The sequence below is a fragment of the Aptenodytes patagonicus genome, chromosome 4, assembly GCF_965638725.1.
Source record: "Aptenodytes patagonicus chromosome 4, bAptPat1.pri.cur, whole genome shotgun sequence".
NCBI classification, from domain to species: domain Eukaryota; kingdom Metazoa; phylum Chordata; class Aves; order Sphenisciformes; family Spheniscidae; genus Aptenodytes; species Aptenodytes patagonicus.
In genome coordinates, this window is record NC_134952.1 from 59,074,251 (window position 1) to 59,093,719 (window position 19,469).

The 19,469-nt window shown below is 38.4% G+C and overlaps 1 protein-coding gene across 1 annotated transcript; it reads right to left on the bottom strand.

Moving 5' to 3' along the window:
- Window positions 1-680: 680 nt before the first annotated feature.
- GIMD1 (GIMAP family P-loop NTPase domain containing 1) lies at window positions 681-6,904 on the bottom strand. The gene is made up of 3 exons (XM_076336862.1): window positions 6,851-6,904; window positions 4,826-5,245; window positions 681-2,054 (listed from the first exon to the last, which is right to left on the bottom strand). The coding sequence occupies exons 2-3, from the start codon at window positions 5,216-5,218 to the stop codon at window positions 1,782-1,784; spliced, it is 666 nt and encodes a 221-aa protein (XP_076192977.1). The 5' UTR covers window positions 5,219-5,245; window positions 6,851-6,904; the 3' UTR covers window positions 681-1,781.
- Window positions 6,905-19,469: the final 12,565 nt, after the last annotated feature.

Here is a 19,469-nt window from a genome sequence, read left to right on the forward strand (position 1 = left end):
AAGCATTGTCAACAGTCATTAACCACTCAGTGCTCAAGACTTAATTGCCAAGGCTTGTTCATGGTAGAACTACAGGCAGGCAAGCATATTTTCTGGACAGCTAAAAGGTTTAGAGGATCTATGGAGCAAGAGCATCTCAATAAGGAAAAATTTCTGCCATGTTCCTTTGTGCTAGCTGCTCTTCAAGAGGGGCAGGACTAGCAGTTGGTCAGTGAAAACCACAATCGTCTTCATTCTTCTAGTCGCCTTTTAATAGTTTTTCTCCTCTTCTTTCAGGCAGGTTTCAGATATATTATAAGCCTCTGCAACTTTGTTCTTGGCTGTGTTGTCTCAGTAGTCTGCAGACAATTGTAATGGGAAGATTAAACGATGGCCCTTTATGCCCTAAGATATACAAATGGACATACTTTCTTATCCCACAGTTACGCTGTTACAACGTCAATAAGATCAAAGCTGTCACTTTGCTAAAATAGTTCTTTATCTAGTCCACCTAGATATTTCCTTCCAAATGATAGGTACTACTAAGAAAGAATGAATAGCAAAGAGATTGCTAGAGCCAGTCAAATACTACCAAAAAAAAAAATCTGTTTCCAATGCCCAAACAGGTATAAAATGAATTGATTTTTTTGTTTTAATGTATTTTTATGCAATGATACTTTATATGAAAGTTGCTTTGGATTTAACAGAAATAGCTTCTTCAGTTTTTACAATTAGAATTATTCCATAATAATGTAGTACAAGTAGTCATGGTTGCTATGGTAATTACCATAGCCTCAAATTACTTCTTTTAATTCCTGCCTCTTAATAATCTGAAAATAACTATTTTAGATCAATTTACAATAAACCTTTTAAGTAACTATTTAGAGATATTTCAGATATTTTGGCATATAATGTTTAATTAACTGGTTACTGTCTAACCACTGAAACAGTAAGCGCTTTTTGAAACCACTGAAATAAAAAAAACTTAGCCACTCTGAATTTTGCAGGCTTTGAACTTCATCCAGTAAACTGGGAGAGAAAACAAAATGACAGTGATATAAAAGTAAAAGGAACAGGCGCAAAAGAAGAGATGAACAGATTTTTTTTTTGAATGAGTTTTGTATGTGCCTATAAACTGTGTTAATTTTTCATGCATCTGGGAATAAGCAATAGTAATTAGTTCTTTTAAATGTGCCAAATAGCGTTAAGCACATGGGAGCTATTTTATCTGCCTTGTAAACTGTGTATCCAATAATGTCTTATTAAGCAAAATTCTTGAAGTTTAAAATCTCAATTTAACTAATCCTGAATCAAGGTAAGGAAATACTTTTACAGTAGATAAATCTTAGCTTTTAATACTGGAAAGCTCTTTACAAACTTTGGAATTCGGAGGAACTTCCGAAAGCTTGAAGAATTGAGCAAAAAGGCTCCCTTACAGTCTGAACTAATGTACTTTTTTTTTTACTTTTTTTTTTCCTTCCAGATCAGTGTTCTGTTTGAACTGCAACATACAATCTGGTGTAGCATAAAAGTCTCATTTGTGACTACATACATATTAGGACCGTGATTTAGAGCACTAGCTTGTTCTGATTTTGTGGTTGAAGCTAGGATTCTGGATGCAGTAGTGTGAGATACTCTATGAAAGGCAAGTAGTTTGGTAATCTAAAGAGATATTTCCAACTGTGTGTTCAAAGGTATTTGGTATGGATGTGGAATTTTCCGGTTGATGGCTTTTACTCTCTTATTTCTATTAAATGTTACCTACCATAGAAAATAGACAAACGAGCACCTGAAAGCTAATTTTATTCCTTGCTGGGTTTAAGTAGAAGCACTCGATAATTATTTTGTCTTATAAAATTCAAGAGCTTCCTTAAGACAATAGCTCTTTCCTCTTTAATTATGCTCTTCTGGTTGTCTAGGAAAATGTATTTATGCTGTACCGAGCTTAAAAGTGACAACAGGGTACTTGAGGCACTGTGCAAGTATGCTTCCTCACTGAATCCAGCCTCTTCTGCCTTGTCTGCATGAGTAAGTAGAACTGCAGTGAAATCCTTCCATGTGGGGCCCAGAAGTTCCTGTAATGAAAAACAAATCTCAAATAGTTTATCTTTTCTTGTTCCTTTTCCCCACTGCCACCTCATATGCTTATGCATTAACAGACCAGTTATATGTTCTTTTCCTGGCAGTAATCCAGTTCATGCTATCTGAGTTGCTGAAATTTCTGGGGGTTTTCACCTTCCAAGACATTGACATCCACTTTCAGTGGAAATATGTGGTTGTGCAGTACTAGCAGTTCTCTGTTCTCTTACTACAGATGTTAATAGAATTTTTCCAGTTAAAAAATGTCTATGTAAATAAGGAAAAATGCTTGTTTAGCTATGTCACACATTATTAAAAAAAAAGTAAAATACAAGTAGTTTACATCAGTAGTTTCCACATATCCATATTTCTACACTTTCTACAGCTCTTTGAATTTTTTTTTTTAAATCACCAAATCACCTTGTGTTGAAAAAAATAAATGATGAATTTCTGTGTTACACCAATTGCAATTCCAGCTGTATCCCATAAAACTGAACTATTCTCAGCAATTCAGGAAAAACACAGATCAAATGCATCAACCTAAGTGATGGGGCAGAGAGTTTGTCTTTAACTGCTGTGATTCATCTGATGGAGGGGAATGGAGAAAACAAGCTGCTTTTTTGTCAATGAGTACAGAAAATTTTAATACGAATAAGAGATTGGGCTTTCATTTACAGATGTAAATGAAGTTACAACTTCAGTGCAATCATGCTAACTGCTGTGTGTGACAAGCAGCCTACTTTGGTAATAAAGTCCAGATCTTAACTCTGTAACCTAAATTCCAAGGTGTATAAAACCGCTTTAAAGGAGATCTTTCTACTCCCAAGATAGCGATTAATCTGTTTTAGATATTAGGGATGAAAAAAAAATTAAACCCATACAAAATTTTGGCATAAGCTGTCTAAGGAAGTGTTGGGTTATCAGTTTTGGAGAGATATGATAGTGCCTTGATTTACTGAGGGCTCAAAGTCAATGCTAATGTTGGTTCTGAAATCAATATCTGCCACTCTCAATTCATTAAGCTATGTTACTGAAATAAAAAAATCCAGAGATACTTAAATGCCAGTAGTCTTCTACTGATATGCCATCCTCATTGATACGCCATCCCTAATTTGCAGAGGATTATTTTAAAAACTCCTGATTGCTAAACGTAGTCTTCACACTGATGTCTTCTTGGAATGACATACTGAAATGTAACCATTACTGTTCATATTCCCAGCACCCAGGCACCTGTCCTGCCCCATTTGTTTGTGGCTGATGAAATCACAGCATCTGGTCTTTTAAGGGGAAAATAACTAAAAAGCAAACCATTATATAAGTTGAGAGCCAGTTGTAATCATGAAACAGAAGTAAGTGTTGCTTTCTCATTATTTTTAAACATGCTTTATTTCCTTTCCAGTAGGGGTTTTAAAGCTTCATTAGAGAGAAAAGGTATGGTAGCATCTCTTATGCTTTTAAAGCACACACAGATTTGATCCAAACAGTCTCAAACTAGAAGCATGATGATTTTTCATTGGCTTAGAGTAAAAATATTTTGAGTAAATAGTGTTTTCTCTTAAATACCATGAAGCATAGAGAGATGGAGAACTGTATAAGGAAAAAGGGTAACACTGAAAACAAATATATGTAAACTGACAATGAGTAAGAGTGTGTCGAAATTAGAACCAACTCTCAAACTACCAGAAAAGTGAGGGGTAACCTACCAATAGAGAGTAATCAGAAAGAACAGGAGAGCAAATCAAACACATTTTGAAGGCTATTTTTCTATCTATGTATTTATATATTGGTATATTTTTATCTACATATATATTTAAATAATATCAGTTACAGCACGTAATAAGAGTTGATGGACCAGGAAGTCCCTTCCACTCCTAAAGATTTTTAGAAAGTTCATTAGTGTAAGACAGATGCAAAGTGTAATGTGCAGACTTTGGCAATAACTGAAACCCTTTGTTTCTTCGTAAATCAGACAAACCTGGTTCATCTGATCAGATACATAAACTGAGCAATGTCCTTTTGCTGGCCTTCCCCCCTTGCCCCCCCTAAAGTTATGTATGCATGATAATGAGAAATTTACAACTGAAAAGAAAGCCATTCCTCTTCAGTGTCTCTCCCCACATATCTTACCTACTTGCAAAAAAAAAAAAAAAAAATTCCCCCAGGAGGTTCAAAATATTTGCTTCAAGTCAGTTATGCTAGAAATTTTCCTTAGCCAGAGTAAATTTATGGTAACTTTCTAGTACTTTCTCTTGAACAGATACAGCAGTAAGTGACAGTGCAGGACAGAGCTAAGCATCCTTGTCCCAGGTCAGTCAGATTTTCTGCGTGATTTTTGGACCCATTGCTCTCTGCTTTGGTCCTATACAGAGCACGGGAGAGTGAGGTAACCTGACTTTTGCTTGCTTTAAGTAGCGTTTCTCTTCAACAAGCTAGATCTGTCATGATAAAGCATTAACTGTCACTTCTAAGAGAAAAACTTACTTTGATAGGTAAATTTGTTTCCTAAATTCCTTTGTGCTGAGCCCACGTACAAAAGAGAGCTGTTCTTGCCTCTCTCTTCTCAGGTTTAGTGTGATAAGTGTAGCTATGGTGTATGGTGTTGGAGTTCTGAATGACGTGTTTCAACTGCTGGACTGGAAAGTGTTCCAGTTTTCAGCTGCACTTCTCTAGTTCACTTTTGCAGTCAACTCTTCCATAGCTATTGTCACCTGAAGACAAAAGAGTTGCTGTTAAGGCAGAGACTACTATTTATGTATTTATTTGTTACCTGGAGGAACTGAATTGCATGATCGCTTTCATCCGGACACAGAGGCAAGTCAGCCCTCAGGACCAAGAGAGCTAGATGCAGGCCTTCCTCCCCGAAGTGGTGAGCCAGGGCTGAACTCACTGTGTCTCTCACCTGCTCTTTGCTCAGAGCACTGTGAGGATAGCTTGGAGTGTCAAGTACTCGAATACGGAGAGCTAGCTCACAGCTGTTTCTTCGTATAATCCCCGAAATGCGACAGCTGCGTCCAAGGCTGCAGCATGTAGTCACAGAGCTTGGGGAATGATGACTCTCAAAGTCTGAGCTGCCCAGCAGGCTGTTCCCAGCAGCGCTTTTGCCAGTCTGAGTTCTTCCAAGGACAACAAGGTTGATGGTCATCTCATTGCTGTCTACCATTGTCTGTTTTTATCCACGAACCTGTCACTAATTGAAGAACAAATAACATGAGCTGTTTCAGATAACTTTAAAAAAAAAAAAAAAAAAAATCCATCAACAATTGCAAAATTCAATGTCTTTTGAGTGTCCTTCCCTGCCTGAAATGTTTTTAAGGAGTGTGTGGTGTAGATAGACATTCAGTACAGCACATATACCTCTGTCTGATCCAAGGACAGATCTTTGCTGTCCTTCCTAGTCTGCTGCTTAGAAATAGCAAGACCCCATGGAAGGTGTTAGAGGTATTAGAGCAACCTAACAGGCTGCGCTCCTACACTGGCAGAAACTGAAGAACTGGGAGAGAATCAGATGTGAGAAGAGTTTTAGAAACAAGTAAAGCAGATAAAGCTAAGGGGAGGCAACAGAGAAGGGAGGAGTTGGGGAACAACCATGAAAAACAGCATTGGCACGCAGGGAGAGTAGGTTATGAAAAGGAGAGAAGCTAGGGGAGGAAGAAGAGAATGGTGACAAATACGTGCTGCTGTTATTAAGTGACCATGTTTCAGGAAGTAAATCTTTACTTATTTTTAGGAAAAAAAATGGATAGTCAGGAAGAAGTAGCTTTTAAAGGAGCACTCTCACAGCAGAGAACAGCTTAGAATACATCTTTCATCAGCTACCACTAAAGTTGAAATAGACAGTAATCTGAAAGGGCTTTCTGATACAGATAAATATAAGAGGTATGTCTTAATGAAAAAAAGAAGAGCTGAAATAGCCAATGCTGCAGGTTCTAACCCCATATGAAATTGAGAGTTTGGAAATGCATACTGTACAAGCTTTCAGACTTATGGCACAGTTAGTGGAAAAGAAAAGCATAGACGGGTGGATGGAGAGGGGAGATGGGTAAGTATCATTTCCAGTTACTGTAATTGTTCATAAATAAGCCCTCTCATTCTTTTTGTACGTTTCTGTAATCCAGTATCTGAAGGGGTTTTGGTGCATGTTAATCATCTAACAGGAATACTGGCTGATTAAATAAATTCAGAGGTGTTTCAGATGGAAAACCATACTGGCAAATAAGTAGTTGATTTTAAGTTATCGACGACACCTGAACTTCAGAAAGATTTTTTTATTTCATTTTTTAAGATAATATGTTTAGGTACTCATAGAGACATCATGGATAATTTTAGAATGGGATTTCCTGTGATTAATTTATTTGAATTCTTGCATGTGCAGTTCAAGCTTTCTCCCTCATATTAAATCCATGCCCAAATCAATCTTTTGAAATAACTTCAATACAAAGCCAAACATTCAAGAGCTATTAACATACTGATTTTGTTACAGGCAACGTTAAATACTGTACATTACGATTTTTCTTACTGAATTTACAGGGAGGTTTTTGTGGATTTTTTCAAATATCAATTTCCTTTTTTTTTAAGAATACCTCTTAAAAAAGACACCTTATGAAATGGTTGTCATCAGTTATTCATCAGTCTAGATGTGCATTGTATTATTTTTCTGTAGCATAATAATATGACATGGTAGACATGCATTTGTGCATTCCTTTTTTTAAATCATGATCAAGGATTTATTCTTTTTTTCCTGTAAGCAGTCTACACTTAAATACTTAGATTAATTTCATATTATGTCGCTTACCTTATTTTGCCTTAACTTCCTCTTTCATTCAGACTTCGTTCATAAACCATGCGTGCAGTGTAAAAAGAAGTTTATATGTGAACTTTGAAACTAACAGTGGCAACGTACCATGCTGAGACTGTTACGTACTCATTAATCTGGTTAATCTATTACTGATAGATCCTCATTCAATTGGATACGTTTGGTCAGTAATTGGCACTGTTGAATTTTTGCAACTTAGCTGCAGATACAGTTTTTGCAATCACTTTAGTGATTGTGTGAAGTTGATATTTTTGAACGTTACTTGAGTTCTACCAGTAGTGAAACGTGAAAGTGATCATGGAGGTACTGGGATTACTTTGTGTTGCATGTTCTTGAATGTGTGTTCATATATGCATGTGAAGAGCTTATGCACTTTCTCTTATAATTGCAATGAATTAATAATTGCAATACTTTCAGATCGCAATGTAAACCATATGCAAATGTAAAGCTGTTTGCCTAACAAAGATGGATTAAAATAATCAAAAAATTGATTAAAATACAGAAATGATTTGTGAATCAGGAAGAAAACTGAAGGCTTGCACCACTGCCAGTCATGTGCATTAGCTGGTGGCTTGATAGCTTGATACATTTCTCTTGCAAGCGTCATTCTTTGCCGTGCTATAGTAGCCTTAAAACCAGGGATAAAAAGATTGTCCAGAAAGGACCTATCACTTGCTTTTTAGACAATTTCCCACAAGTGGGAAAGTAACTGATTTAAACTCATATGCCTTAGTAGAAAATAAATATAAATATGTGCTTTAATGACCAGGTTCTAGTAATAGAACGAAAGAGTGGAGTAAGCCCTGCTTGTCTGTTCACAAGGAAATGTTTAGATAAGCCACCTCTCTGACTGTAAATCCCAGGTGGGTGGAGGCACCTGTTTACTCCAAGGGTATTAAGATATGTGTCATTACAGTGAGAACAAGAATCTGGGACGTAGGCTGTCTGTGTTGGGAGGAAAAGATGAAGGTGCTCTCCAGAGCCCGGTCCTGCTGGGGACATTGTCGTCCAAAATGTAGCTCTATGTGGGAGCCTGTAAGTGTTGGTTTACCACAGTACCAGGACTGTTCCTGCCTGCTACAGCAGTTAAGTGAGACCAGTTCCTCTAGAAGCCTGTTGTCTCCCGCTGTAGTGCCACAAGCACAGCCAGTGCTTTGGCAGAAGGTAGGAGCTAATGGTGCCTTCACAGCCTCCTCACGTAAATTCACATCCTTCATCGTGAATGAGTTCATAGTTTGTGTTACTTGGCTGTAGACGGCTGTGTAATAATTTTGTTGCTGTATTTTTTTAAGAGCACATAGACAAATTAGTTGCTTTCAGGCAGCTCCTTGATCTTGAGCCCTGCCTATTCTGGTGAGAGGCGAGATGTTAAATCTTTTCCTTTGTTGTATGCATAGCCGAGGCAACTACTGATAGTTTCCACTGTGAAAAGCCTTGCAGCTCAATGCTGTGCACAGCCTTTGTTTCTCAAGGCATATGTATATATAAAATGTATAGCAAGGTTCCTTCATTTGCTAGTGGATACAAACTCAGAGAAGACTGGATGGGGGGTGACTCACTTGCAAAGCAAAAGAGTAGGTCAGTCTCATAAAACTATGGATATTGTGAAGATAAGATCCAGATGCTTCCTTTAATTTGTCTAGAAGTCTTGACTTTGGTTAAATTGTCACAGTCTAGCTCTGTACTTTTCATCAGACTGTTCCTATGCACGGTAATGCCTCTCATGACATCTGAGGCAGTGTATGTCCTAGCAGCCACATCCAGCTGAGCCAGTAGCCTGCCAAGGAGATAATTTAAGCTGTGCATGGACAAGGATTTAGACTAACAAGAAAGCTAGAATCCCACAAGCAGAGGAGTGTTGTATGCAAACTACAGCTTGCCCAGCTGGATGCAGAACAGGGCTTTTATGCTGGCAAGATGGCTGTAAAATTAAAAGTAGTGTAAATGAGGCACTGCTTAAATGATATCTAAAACTTGGCTAAGCAAACTTCCCTGCAAAAAAGAGGCATTTCTTTCCAGTATTATTATAAATGTCATACAGTCCGAGTTGGGACACATCTGGAAGGTCTTACAACAGCATGGACAGAGGATTTTAAGAAGCTGTCTTCCTGGGAGGATATGACAGGGAAAAAAATCAAACTGATTTATATGACACTTGCTTAGGCTCCTCAAAGTATGTGGAAACAGTCCTCCCCAAGGTGGCAGTATCAGCCTGCTCCACAGGTATTGTAAAACTCAACTGGGGTCCCCTTGCCCTGGAGTCCTATGCTGAAATAAAATATCAGGTCAGAAATGAGCTAAAGCATTAGAATAATTACAGGAGTCTTCAAGTGGCTCCTGAAATAAGAAATGTAAAAAGCGTTTGTCTCTCCTTTGTCACAAGAAGCATTTTTTACTTTATATATAAAATGCAGACAGCGCAGCACCTTAATGAATTTGAACAGCAGTAATGGAAGGGTAGCAGTTAAGGAACTGGAGGTGTTATTTACTGTCCCTTATATGATTCTTTTTCTAATCAAGACCTTTGTTTTCACTAGCTTTTAAGTTGATTTGTGACATTTATTATGGGGCTTTGGATATGAGATCTTAAAATGTACTGTCAGAGTATGAATTTGCAAAGAACAAGTACAGAGTACAACAAAATTGCCTTGGATGCTTTTTAGCACTCCTTACTGCCAGTGGGTAAGCTATTTTTTTTGTTTTCTTTCTGTTTATATAACTTTATTTTTGAAATGGCAAAGAGAAAACCAAAACTGAGCCTATTACAGATTGGCAGGCAGGAAGGCTTCCTGTAACTGGTAAAGGAAGCCTTGTACTGCTCCCATAGAAATACCAAGCAAGTCTAGTGAGGAATTGTCAAGAATCTAAGGAAGTAAGGCCCCTAATATAATTGAAAATAAGCAGCATTTGGGTATCCACCTTCTTTAGTTGTCTTTGAAAACCAAAGCTAAAATCATTTGCAAGTAACTATTGGATTTGTATAAGTCTACAGAGTTAACTAGAGTTGCAATGCATCTTAGTCACATTACTGTGTCAGCTGCTGTTCTATTGTAATCCCTGTGATCACCCGGTTGGTTTGCACGCACCCTGAAGAAGCTCTCCATGCTCGTTAGGGTATACCAAGCAGGCTAGATCTTGTAAACTGAAATAGCATAGTTTCTCTTCAGGCACATTGCGTCTCTTACCACGTGTAATCTTTCAGTTCCCACGCCTTCTCATCCCTTACAGCTTCTTTCCTGATGTGGGCTCTCGTTTTAGCCCAAGATGATGCCATAAGTAATTTAAGATGTGCTTTGATGAATTTCTCTTACTTAGAGAAAACCCAGTGAGGCCATTTTATGGATTGCCACACACAGAGGCGGGCTCTTAGCCTTCCCAAACGTGAGAAATTCAGGAAGGTATGCAGTCCATGTAGTCAGTGTGGCTTCAGTTCTGTTAGACGTATAATTTCTAAGAAACACCAGGCACGTCACTGCTGAGAGAGAGATAGGACAGATCTAGTGATGCTCTACTCCTTTTAGACTGCATTCACAACAAAACCTTTTGTGCTGATCCTAAAGGAACACACACATAACATACGTTCATGTTTCCTTAAAACAGATAATTATTTTTTCCTTTGCTTAATCCACTCCTTAGTATCCTTAGTATTTTTGAACAAAAGTAAGCAATTATCAGCAATCTTCAAGATCGTGTTTCTCTTTGCAGTATAGGTGGCTGTGTTGGTTATGCGCTACTACGTTGGCATTGCTAAGGGGAAAGGTGGTGGGGTATAGCTGCAGACTAACGCTGCAATTGCACCAGCTTTTGGACAATGTTTGTACAATTGTGGAACCAGCTCCTCAGGTTCCCACTTTGAGCAGATTATGGGTTCAGGGCAAATACTGCTGGCAGAAAGGCAGATCAAGGACCCGCCTTGTGTTTAAAAGGGGATTGAGCAGAACTATCAGCACAGTGAGAACATCAGCCAGACTTTTATTTTTTTCTCTATTCTCCCACCGAATCACCAAGATCCACAAGATATCCTTTTCCTTCATCCTCTGCAAATAATAGACAACTTCAAATTAGAAACCAGTATCTTTGATATGCTGATCTGGTAAGTCGCTGCTGTGGAAGTATTGTGTCTCTTCAGTTGGCAAGAATGATATTCTTCCAAGCACTCTGCTTCTCAGTGCACTGAGAACAGAGCACTGTAACAAGCCACAGGAGCGCAGTGTCATCTTGTTTCCTGTTGATATGGTTTGGTGTGACATGGCTTTTCAAAATGCTGGGGGATGCATTGTAAAATAGGGCATGTCACGCTTACTGTCACAGGCTGCCAGTTTCTTAATTCTCTTACTAATCCCCACCTTCTCCAATTTAACTAATGATTTTCCCCATGGCACCATATCATTTTTTTTTTAATATGCAAGGAATGTTTTTAATATACCATATTGTGCTATACTGTCTCTTGAGCAGATTACTTAGAGATATTTAAACTGTCTTGTTTTCACCTATGTTGCCAGGATATGTTTTCTCTAGTATAAAGGTTGGACATAAGTCACTAGTGCACAGGTTTGGCCATAGGACAATGCCGCAAGGCTGACATGTTCGTGCGTGTTCACTGCTTCATGTGAAATACGCAAAATATCCAAAGTAATAAAGGTGATATTGCAAGCAAGACTACACATATATAAATAATAGTTAAAAAAAACCCCGAAATCATAAACTGTTGATTTCAAAGGCATATATTTGGGAAAGAAACAACAATCAGAAAGTATTAAAATACAGACTTCAGGAAGAATCCTTTTTCCCTTACACATACTTAGCTGGATGAACTCTGACTGGCCCCATACGTCTTCTGTTGTGACAACATGAGTCAGGGTACCATACTCATTCACCTTCTTGTGATTAGCCTCAAAATTCATCCATGTGTGTAAAAGCATTTTGCCCCTGGGGCAAAAGTCCTGTGAATGGAGAACATACCTGGAAGCTCAGGAAACCCAGATCTGGCTGCTGTTTCTGTAACGCTCATTCTCTTATTCTGAGAAGCTGCACAGTTTCTCAGTTTCCTCCTCTAAATAGTATGGGGAGTATTCACCTCTTTTGAAGATGTGTAGTGGGATTGATTTAGCTGAAGGGAACAGATTTCTGTAGGGCAATAACAGCATTGATTGCGTTTTAAAAAAATATTTTTATCATATAGTAAAATGCTCCATAGGGACCCAAATGACTTAAGACATACTTTCCAAAAATATTCCCATGATGCCTGGAAAGGGTATAACCATTGCAACACTAATAACCACAGAAGTTGCACTGATACACAGGGTTGGACTGGTCATGCTGCTACTCTTATGCACTCTAATCCTTAAGAGATGTTTAACAGAATGTCAGCAATACAGAGCATATAAAATTTCAGCTCAAGGATGTGTAAAAATGACACCTTTCTACTCAATAACATGGATATCCATGTGTATTCAGGACAGATTTAGTACTCAGTTCCTTCATTTTCTTATTTTCCAGGTTTTGCAGGGTGTATTTCTATGGATACAACATACATTGAGGACTTCTATTAAAATACCCAATAACTAACAACTTGATATTTTTTATATTTAGTTCTGATTATGAATCTTTCCTGTCTTCTCTTTCTATACCTACACTTTAGAGGCAATATGCTCAGCTGCAAAGAGCATTTCTTAAAAATACAAATTTAAGAAACTGGAATACTAATTAGAAATACTACACTTTCTTGGTTTTGATAATCATGATAGCTTGTGGACATCAAGCCTCAACAGATGCTTTTTATATTTTAAAACATTCCGAACAAGTTGAATCAGAAGACATCTTTCAATATATTTCATGATATCAAGCCATTGAACATGTAATGTTCAGAATTATGCTGTAAAAGTTGTCTTACAAGCCAGTGTGGCTTGCTTTGGCAATGCAGTTGTTTAGAAAAGTGGAAGTGCTGTAGATGGTTTATTAAAATTCTGACTAGTGTGTATAAGGAAAGGGTGCAAAGTATATGGTTACAAAGCTGGTGTGTGGTTTGGGACTGCGAGCCCCAGACTCTGTAATTAACCCCAATACTTGTAACTTTCCAGTATCAACTGTCACAAAGTACTGTGAAGTTGGAGCTTTTTAAATCGGTGTGCTTTCTGCATTTGGGGACAAAAATTCCCACCTGCCTTTCACAGTGGAAAGGATTTAAGAAATTGGAATGCTTCCTCTCTTCAATGCTGCGTGTGTTGTAGCATCTGTAATGTGCTGCATTCAGGAATGTGGTACCTCTATAGATTGTGGAACGTGTCTAGGATCTTTCGGGGCTTGAAGTGTGATAGACTATTACCTTATTCAGTGGCTGGAAATCTGCCTGTTGTTGATGCAAAATACAGAACTGCATCACCACTTGCTTTCCTGGAATTAAATTTTTGTAGGTATAGGCAAGAAAAATAAAAGTCTGTGCAAACACTGCAGACCTGAAGCCTAGTCCCAGTAAGCACTGACATAACTAGGAGCAATGGAAGTCACACTTGAGCTTTAGATACAGCAGAGGGCTGAGAAGTTGCAGGTTGATCGGATTTTTCCCTGGGTTCCTCCACGGTTGTTACGTCGTCACTTGGCAGACTTTATCATCTGCACACAGCGGAAGCTTCCTGCCGAGTATCTTCAGATAAAACAGCCCCAGGTCTAGCACTCCACATGGCACACAAAAAATGTGAACCCAGTTCCTTCCGTTGTCATACACCTTACCTGGTTAAGTCACCAAAATTTAAAGGCTGGAAACTTTAAGGGTATTGATGATACATGAAGAACAAATAGGAACCAGAAGAAAGTTTTCAGAAGTCAGTACAAATTCAATTAATACACTCCGCTCCTTCAGGTCCTCAAAGTGTTGATGAGGAGACCTCCTCCCTCCACCTGCCTCCCTCCCTATCTAGGCTTTGCTTGTTTCCTTCTCCATGTGACTCTTTCCATCCAGGAAGAGCTGGGTACAACTTCCATCCATTCGATTCCTTAGTTGACAGCAGCCTCTGTGCCGCAAAGAAAGTTTTTGGGCTTTGTTTTGGGTTTTTTTTGGGGGGGTGGGTGTGCCCCCCCCCCCCAGCTCCTCTGTCACCCATCTGGTATCCTGGAAAAAGTTGTTTCTTGCCAGTGCTTCCAGTTCTGATCCAAGCCTGGGCTCCCTGTACGGAGGGGGACAACTGGGATCAGAAGGGAAAGCTGATGATTATGTGGCCTCACTAACCCACTGTCCAGTTCATGGACTCTGATAAAGTAATTTAAAGTATTGTCTCCCCTTCATGTAGTCAACTATGGTTTTTATCCAAATAGTTAAGTCCCTCATGTATTTTACAAATACAGTGCACTAAACCATGAGACAGGTTTAAAACATGGTATCATGCCATGAATAACTTCTATGGGAGAGATGAGAGTATTCCATCTGTAGCACAATGCAAATGCAGCGCTGCTCGTGGAAATTCAGCTACAAATTATTGTCATGCAATGTTCAATAGGCCTTTTCTCAGAGAAGAGGTGTACAGAGGACAGCTGTATAGCAGAGACCAAATGGTGACTCCCAGTAAGTTAAAGTTTTTTCTGCCTCCCAGTTAAGTGGACCAGCAGGAATAATTCAGGGCTTCAAGTAAAGCTTAGTTTTGAATTGGAAAAAATAAACTTACGTAGTGAGTTTGTTTTTACATTAGCTTCCCTGTAGCTCAAACAGTGCTTGCCCTTTGTCATCAGCTAAGATTTTACAAATCCTTTTTCTAGAGTCAGCACAAAATCATCGATGGGCCATGAAGAACAAACAAGAGTACTAATTTTTTCAATCTACACCTACAACTCTTTCTTTAGAAATGGTATTTGTCTCAAATGAGAGCATGGATTTGTTAAAAAATAAATTTGAAACTGTAATGCTGAAACAAAAACTTTCAGCTGTCAGCGTTTCTGTAACCTCACAAGACCCAATTTTCATGTCTTAATTTATAATCTTGGTGTAAAGAGAAAACATGTTTTTGTTTTTCTTGTTTCAGATTTGAATAACTGGCTGATTATATATAAATTTACTGCATTTGTGCAGAAGATGTGCTGGTTTTAACATCTGTCAGAGAGCTGTATCTTAAATTGCTTCCCATGATCATCTTTTGGGTGTTATTTTCTGGCAAGTTTGGGACTTTAAACTGTTTTTGAGAATTCTTATTCTAGCAAAAGGATAAATCCATCCTGATTCAAGAGAGTACTCTCTCTTTAGCATGTATACCATTAGGATTCAGTGGCTAAATTATCAGTTTCCTTAGAAAAGACAAACTAGTGACAAAATTCAACAGTTGAATTTTGGTGCTTCCTGAGGGGGCTCTGAAGGCCTATAGTGAAGCCCTATGAAATGTATATTAAATAGGTTGCTACAGAGAGACAGCCTTAAACAGATGGTAGAGGAGAAATCTTCCTTTTAATTAGGAGAAGTCTGTGTGTAGTGATTTGGTACGTCTTTGATACCATCACTTAAGCTGTTTGGATATAAAATATGTTGTCTTCTGGTAGCATGTGAGAGAGTTCACTGGAGGCTGGGGGAGTGTGATAAAGACAAGTCATTCTGTAAGAGCTCTAAGCGCAGCATTTTTTCTGTATTTTCTCTATCCTTTGAACACATAACTTCACTGTAGGAATAAATAAAGTAGACACGTTCTCAAAAATGGTAAGAAGTAGCTTCTCAAAGCTGCAATTCTTAACCTACCATTAGCACCAGAGTTCCACAGGCAGCACGTGGAGCTGACAGGCTTTGCAAATGGATGTGTCACGAAGGGCAAACATCTACCAAAACATGCTGAGAAAGCATGAGAAATCATAATATGGAAGGAGTTTACAAAAAAAGAGTCTGCTTTAGTAGATGGGAGATTCAGTGGCCGTATGAAATAGGCACTATATCATACTGACTAGTGCTGCGTTGTTCAATATTAGTCCACAAAATTTGGCGTGCTGTCTCACTCCCCATGATAATCACTGTTATGGAAGACTCAGCTTGTGGACCCTGGCAGCTGAAAAGAGAAGAGGAGTTATGCAGATGACTTCACACTGTTTAGAATTTCTGCATTTGGGGAATATTACCGAATTGCTAACAAATTAGTCTTTTTTTAATTGTAGTGGCGTGTACGCATTTCCTGTCCCAACATGTCTATGCTTATTCATAGCATGCCAAAAGAATCACAGATTTTTTTTTTTTGCCTTGAATACAAACAGCATGAAGAAAGATTATTTTCTAGACATCAAAGAGAATGAAGTCAAAATGACCAATTCAAATACAGAAGACTGAACAGAAATCTAAATATTGGCCTGTTTTATGCCATTTAATGATAACAAGACCAGCTATTAAAGAAAACAAAGAGGAAAAAGAACAGGAAGAGGGGATTTGTTCACAGTTTCTATTTAATCATGGACAAAAAGTTGGTAGAAAAATTGTAATTTGGACTGTAATGTGGTGAAAAAAGCCTTTTTGGACCTTAGTACAAGGATGATGTGGTAATTCAGACTGTAATTTGAATAAGACATATTGGGTACTTAAGTCTGCCCTTGCACGAGTGACTTTCATTTATAGTGTTTCACCTTTCAGATTTCTTGGATCTGAACATACCTAACCTTACTGAAACAAATTTAGACATTGGAGTCGCTTAACTGCAGCTATGTCTACAGTGAAACACAGCAAACCAACAGTTTAGAGTAAGTAGTTAAATATATCAGAGGAAACTGGGGGATTTTACAGGCAGAGGGTAATTTCTTGCATGGAATATTGCGAAGGAATACCAGCTATCTGTTGGCAAAAATGTCATATGAGTATGCTCTATTTTTTTATTCCTTCTTCCCCAATACTGGGGAAGTATAAAACAAAACCAAAAAAAGAAAAGGGGGAAAAAAACCCTGCCCAAACTGAAAGGGAAGAGTGCAGACATATGTCGTCCTTTTATATGAGGGAGTGCGGCATGTCTGCAGGCCCAGCAGAAAAGGACAAAGTGTTGCACTAGTGAGGAAAAGGCACCACAAAGTAGGGCAGAAGCTATGAGCTGAAAGACATAATTAGACTGGGTGATGCAGGAGAAGGACTCCGGTTTGTTCGTTGGTTGGTTTATTGGTTGGAGGATTCTAACCTGAGTCTAAAGAATATGTAAGTGTGAGAAAACAGACTTGGTGAAACAAACAGTAAGATTGTACAGCTTTGCTTAGTGTAAGTTAAAATAATCACTTTTTTTTTGGAAGCCTTAGAAAACCCGTGTGTCTATTTGCATCTGATATCAGGAATGTAAATTCAGACTATCTGCAAGATTAGGAAAAGGTATTGTGCAGCTGCTGGTGAGTCTCTCTGAAAATGAACATAGAATAGACTGGGGCAGAAAGCAGCTGGAACTTCTGAGGCTTAGGACAAGAGTGTCACAGAGGGATGCTCCAAGTAGTCTGTCCCTTCGTTGTCTTGCCCTCTAAATAATGTCTTTAATTTCCAGAAGCGCTCAGCATCCAAGAATTCTCATTTGAGTCAGTAGGAAGGGACAAATGTTGCAGTTTTGAATTAGAATTATGAATTTAAGTGCTTAAATGTGGATGTAACAAACAAACTTTTTGTCGTCTCCTTTAAAAAAAAAAAAAAAAAGGGAGAAGAGAAAAGAAAGTCCATTTCTCCATTCTAAGCTGGTCCCAGATAACAGTGCAGGGGCGGACTCTGGGCTTTGGAACCTGGCTGCAGCTCCACCAAATCCTGCATCATTACTGTTGGAAGGCTTTGCAGAAGTGTTTTTCAAAGGAGAGACTTGCTTTGAGTGAAAGGCCATATGTTTATAGGAACCTTGATCTGACTTCCACTGGCATAGACGAGAATTTTTAGCATTGAATTTGTCAGCTTCTCCTCCAAATCATACAGTTTTTGTCCTTTTCTTGTGCATTCAGTTTTTCTTTTCTTTGGCAAGGTCCCAAATATAAAGACCACCCACTGGCTACCAAACTGTGCCCCTGTCCAGCTCTTTCTTGCGTTTATCAGTTTCTTTTGCGTTCACCTTGAACATTGTAGACTCTCTAGTCTGCAGCTTTTCAGATTCACCAACTGAAAAGAGTGTAGAAAGAGTTTCAAGCATAAAATTGTGACTGTGACAGTAGCTGAAGAATACTGAACAGACTTTAATGCATGGAGATACTGAACAAAAGCGGGATGGAGGACTTGTGTGTAGGCACTGTTAAGGTTATTGAGAAGAAAAGCAAGTACGTTGCTCTTGCATTGAGCCAGTATAACATGACAATGGTAAAATGTCATTAAGATTAGTTCGATTTCCATGCGTAACAGTAACTCATGACTCTTGCAAATACGACAGATCAAATTCCTTTCTGCTGTACCCCAGAATAGCTCTGTTGGGTTCATTCGCTATAACTACAACAGTGCTCTTTTGGTTGGGTATGCTTATAAATCATTTGAGTAGTGCTGGGTAAAACTGAAATAACATTGTTGTAAGTGAGACCTTTCACTTCAAATTGAGATGGCAAAATACGTTCAGCCTCCTGAGAGGAAATGACAATGAGCTATGGCATACTAAAGGAAAGCTGAGCATTGTAACTCTTGGGATCACATTGAGAAACTCTTTGTAAGGCCACGGCCTCTCACTTCATATTTTCAAGTGTCCAAACTGACTTTAATTCTGTTCAAAAGAAGGACACTCAAACTTTTATTTTTCCTGCAAGTTTGCATTCTCATTTCTCTCACTTTCACAAAGAACGTTACCTCAGAAACATTAAATGGGAAACATGTGCTTCAGGGCTAATGGTATTGCTGCTTTGTAAGGTCAGCTCCAAAGTCTCAACATAAAGGCTTTGTTAATCTAAAGTGAAATAAAAGCAGCTGTCATAAAGCATGTGATATATAAACTCTCATTTAAAGTTGTATTATATTCCTCTTATTATTTTTAATAGTCTGAATTGAGAGAGAGAAAAATATTTATTGAAAGGATAAAAAGCAGCACTTTTCTAAACTTCTCAACAAAGGGGAGACAAATATTTTATCACTGACAAAAAGACTCTATCTTTAAGTGCCTTTTTTCCCCCTGGTACTCATTTCTCTTAGGTCATGTATTCTGTCTACAAAAGAACAAGGAGTGTTGGTATTCTGTAACTGAGAATAGCAGACAAGATAGATAAATTTCACAGCTTTTTCAAGCTGATGAAAGAATATTTTTCCTCTTTCTTACTGAGTTCTCGTTCCATCACTCCCGGTCAGGGATTTAATTTTGGTTGGTGGTCCCAAGGAAAGGAATTCTCCCATGTTCCTACTTTATTTATCTGAGAGTTGCAGTCAACATTAAACAAAATCAAGCATTGCTGTTTACGTCCTGAGACTTCTGTGTGTTGATGAATACTGGTGTTTCTCTCACTGCAAATTTAAGTTGCTTCTGTCTTCTACTGACCCCTCCAATCTCTACCTCGTATCTCATCAAGACTAATGCAATTTATGAGGTTGAGTTACTCCTTGCTACAAATGATCATTCGGTCTTCATTGGAACAACTTTAGATGTTGCACGTTGAGGCCCAAATGAAATGGTTCACATCACAGAAACTTCGTGTTAGATATGCAATGGGGAAAGGCGCTGGCCTT

What these genes read in the sequence shown, in the direction of transcription:
- GIMD1 (XM_076336862.1), bottom strand. Translation starts at nt 5,218, where the DNA reads ATGGTAGACAGCAATGAGATGACCATCAACCTTGTTGTCCTTGGAAGA. An exon ending in ATGCAATTCAGTTCCTCCAG is followed by an intron (nt 2,055 to 4,825) that starts GTAACAAATAAA and finishes TTTTCATTACAG; the next exon opens with GAACTTCTGGGCCCCACATG.